Consider the following 3723-nt stretch of genomic DNA (forward strand, 5'->3'; position numbering starts at 1 on the left):
AAATACTTGGATTTTTCTTGCTAAAAGATAAATCTGCTACGCACCAAGCATATGATAAATTCTCTATGTATGATTGTGTATTGCATAACTTAATAAGACATATTGAAAAGTGTTTGATGTAATTCTTCTGAGGTTGCCTTTCACTGTTAACTTCTTCTGAATTAACAATATACAAAATATTGAAAGTATACTTTGCAAATATTATGCCTTCAAATAATTTGCAGGACATTAGAGTCTATCATACGCTTTCCGTCATGAAATTAATGAGGAATAGTTATGAAGTATTTTTGAAGAGTAGTTATGAATTAATAACCTTTTCGCCATACGCCTTCCGTCATAAAGTTTATGAGGAAGAGTTGTGAAATATTTTTTGCCTTCATATAGTATAGGAACTTCTTTCATTTTGTGAAGTAAGTCTTTATAATATTTGTCATGACAAGTATCTAGTTTTTCATTTTGCCTCGGTGCGTTCTAGTAAAACCTTAACGTTTTCTAGCCGATCCCTTGCGCTTTTTGCTAGCCAGCACAAGAGCATCCGCCATCGAAAGTATAAAAATACTCTCCTTCTGTGGGCAGGATATAAATGCAATGTTTTACATTTGTCACAGGAAGCACTTTGCATAAGAAAAAGATAAAATTTCATTGATTGATAGTGCGCATTACATAAAAAATTCATTATGAATTTAGAGGGATCAGGCCTAATTAGTACATTATGAAAGTTTAATGCATGCTGTTGTAAACATATGCATTGTAGCATAACTACAATGGTGTACAATAAAATGATAGAATTTGTTCTTTATAAAATGCTAAAATTTGCTCTTCATATGCCAAGCGTTGTCTGGCCTGAATAGTTGATTATGGTATAAAAAACTCTTGAACTTCATCATCTCTGAACAATCGATTATGCCTTCTCTGCTTTGCTCTGTCCTCTGGAAAATTTGTAAATGTAGACCGTTCCCTAGTTAGGGCTACATACTATGAATGTATGGTAGCCACTCCGTTAGGAGTTGAGAATCTGATCTCTGCATGAGCAGTGGACGTAATTGCTCCAAACTTTTCCAATGCTATCCTTCCGAAAAGGACATTAAACCGAGAAGTGCCTTCTAAAATGGTGAAATCAATTGTTTCAGTTCTAAGCAATGGGAATGTTCCCATAACAACCTCTAAACGGATTCGCCCCATGGCGTTCACCGGTGTTCCTGTCAACCCTGAAACCTTCAAATTTGTCCGCCTAGCCCTATCATGTATGTGCCTTAGGGAAGTTCTCAAACAATGCCAATAGATGATGTCAGCTTCGCTGCCTGTATCCGTGTAGATACGGCTGATGAACTTGTTTGCAATTTCTGCTGATATGACCACTGGCTGGACGGATAAAATCTAATTTTGAACTGGTTGAAAAATGATTGGAGCATATCTCCAGCCTTCAACATTGTTGTCTGATTGCTCACCATCTTTATAGCAACCATCATTGAACCACACCATTTTGATTACCAAGTCTGGAGTTGGTTCATGCTCTCCGTATTAGTTTCTGTTTTCTTTTCCGCCATGCTCTTCCCTTCTTCTATTCTCATCCCGACGTCCTCTTTGACCATCATTTTTCTGCCATGCAAATTTCTTTCTAGGATCGTTTCTTCTGTATTGCTTTCCTGATAACAAGTGATTTAACTCCCCTGCCTTAGTCTTTGCAATGATTTCCCTCATCAAAGACTTGCAATTATTTGTGTCATGACCCCACGCCTCATGAAAGTCACACCATAATTCACTTCTTGGGCCATCTCTTTCCTCCATAGGTGCTGGAGGATTGAAAGCAGACCGAATAGGTTCAGTGAAAAGAATCTCCTTAGGAGTTTCGGTTAACGCCATTATCAACGGATGTCTCTCTAAGGGCGTCCTGTTATGGTGAAAATCATTGGGATGATTGTTGCCTCTCCATCCGCCATTGGAATTGTCATTTCTCCTTTGGTTTCGATCAAAGTACTGTCCTTCGTTGTGCAGTTTAGAACTGTGTTGTTACTATCAAACTTGCTTGGTCCTCACTCGCCGGCTCGGACATGCTTTTGTGCAACTTCCAATGCCTGGTGCAAAGTTTTTGATAGGTCATACCTTAACCTATGAACAAATGCACTAAATCTTCGCTGATCCAAACAGAAAATAAAACCCGATACTAGTTGCGACTCTGGACAGTCAGGTATTTTTTGCTCTTCAAGCGTGTATCTCTTCATGAAATTACTCAAGGATTCATTATGATGCATTGTTATTTCATGTGCATCAAGATGTGTCAAAGTGCAGCTACGAAGATTTTGATATTGCATAACAAACTTTGCACGAAGGTCTAAATAACTTGTTATACTTCTTGACAGTAAACTAGCAAACCATTCCCTTGCCATTTTTTGCAACACCATAGGAACATATGACAAGCTACCTCATCATCTCAATGCTGCAACCTCATTGCACCTTCAAACATGGTAAGAAAATCTTCAGGGTCTGTAGTACCATCATATACTCCAATTATCAGTATGCCAAGATTTCTGGGTAAAGGATAGTTAGAAATTCGATCAATGAAGCACTGAGTGGATTCTGCCATAGCTAGCGGCTTTGTAGCTTGCTCTCTAGTAATTAGAGCGAAAAAATTATCTACAGCCACAGCGCGGAGGACAGGCTGCTCAAAGCGTTGCTTATACTTTGCCGGAGCTGTCTGCATAAGAATTCCATTTAAAAGTGATGCTGCTTTCTTCTCAGACATGAACTCCTCTTTCTCATTATTCTCTTCTTCAGAATCACTGCCAATATAGCTCAATTCATTATCATCTTCAGAATCATCAATAAGACCCCCCCAACTTGTCAAGTATTCTGGATAACTTGTACTTTGATATAGATTGCTTCTTCATGATTTGTTTGTCTTTACCATCCGTCATCCGTCGAAAAGGTGTATATGGTGCACATTGTCGTGGCTGCATCAATGGTCGGTTCTCAGAATTAGTAACAAAATTTTGAGGCCTTTCTGCACTTTTGGTTGTTGTTTCTTTGATTATTGGCCTTTTCCCTGGATTAGTGGCCAAGTGTTTAAGCCTTTCTGCGGTTTCAATTACTGTTTCTTCAATTGTGCCTTCTGGTGGCTGAACAGGTGCATCTTCTTCAGGTATTAGCGGATAAGTTGTCACTCTTTCGGTTAATGGATTGTTGAATGTTTCGAGTACGCTTGTGGATGGGACTTCGGTTGTTTTTGGTCCTTTTCCGTTCCGCATGTTCTTAACATTAGTGGATGACGCCATTGTTAATACCTATTTCCTTATGAAGTAAGGCTTAGTGTATCTTTAACAACCCATCCTAATCCATCAGGATGAATACATTACATTTGGTTACATCGCGAGGTACTTGACCTCTACATGATACATTTTTAAAACACTGAATTCGTTTTTAAAAGACAAATTTTCATTACATCGAAAGTTAACATGCATGCATACCCTTTCATAACATATCCAAACTATAAATGACTTAATAGTAATCTTATTGAACTCAACGACTCGAATGCAACGTCTTTTGAAATATGTCATGAATGACTCCAAGTAATATCTCTAAAATGAGCAAATGCACAGCGGAAGATTTCTTTCATACCTGAGAATAAACATGCTTTCAAGTGTCAACCAAAAGGTTGGTGAGTTCATAGGTTTATCATAACAATCATTTCAATATATTAATAGACCACAAGATTTTCGTTTATAA

The 3723-nt window shown here is 38.0% G+C and overlaps 1 protein-coding gene across 1 annotated transcript; it reads right to left on the reverse strand.

The window, feature by feature from the left end:
- Positions 1-975: 975 nt before the first annotated feature.
- Positions 976-1466, reverse strand: LOC139868608 (uncharacterized). The gene is made up of 2 exons (XM_071856942.1): positions 1449-1466; positions 976-1362 (listed from the first exon to the last, which is right to left on the reverse strand). The coding sequence occupies exons 1-2, from the start codon at positions 1464-1466 to the stop codon at positions 976-978; spliced, it is 405 nt and encodes a 134-aa protein (XP_071713043.1).
- Positions 1467-3723: the final 2257 nt, after the last annotated feature.

Source organism: Rutidosis leptorrhynchoides, chromosome 9 (assembly GCF_046630445.1).
Source record: "Rutidosis leptorrhynchoides isolate AG116_Rl617_1_P2 chromosome 9, CSIRO_AGI_Rlap_v1, whole genome shotgun sequence".
NCBI classification, from domain to species: Eukaryota; Viridiplantae; Streptophyta; class Magnoliopsida; order Asterales; family Asteraceae; genus Rutidosis; species Rutidosis leptorrhynchoides.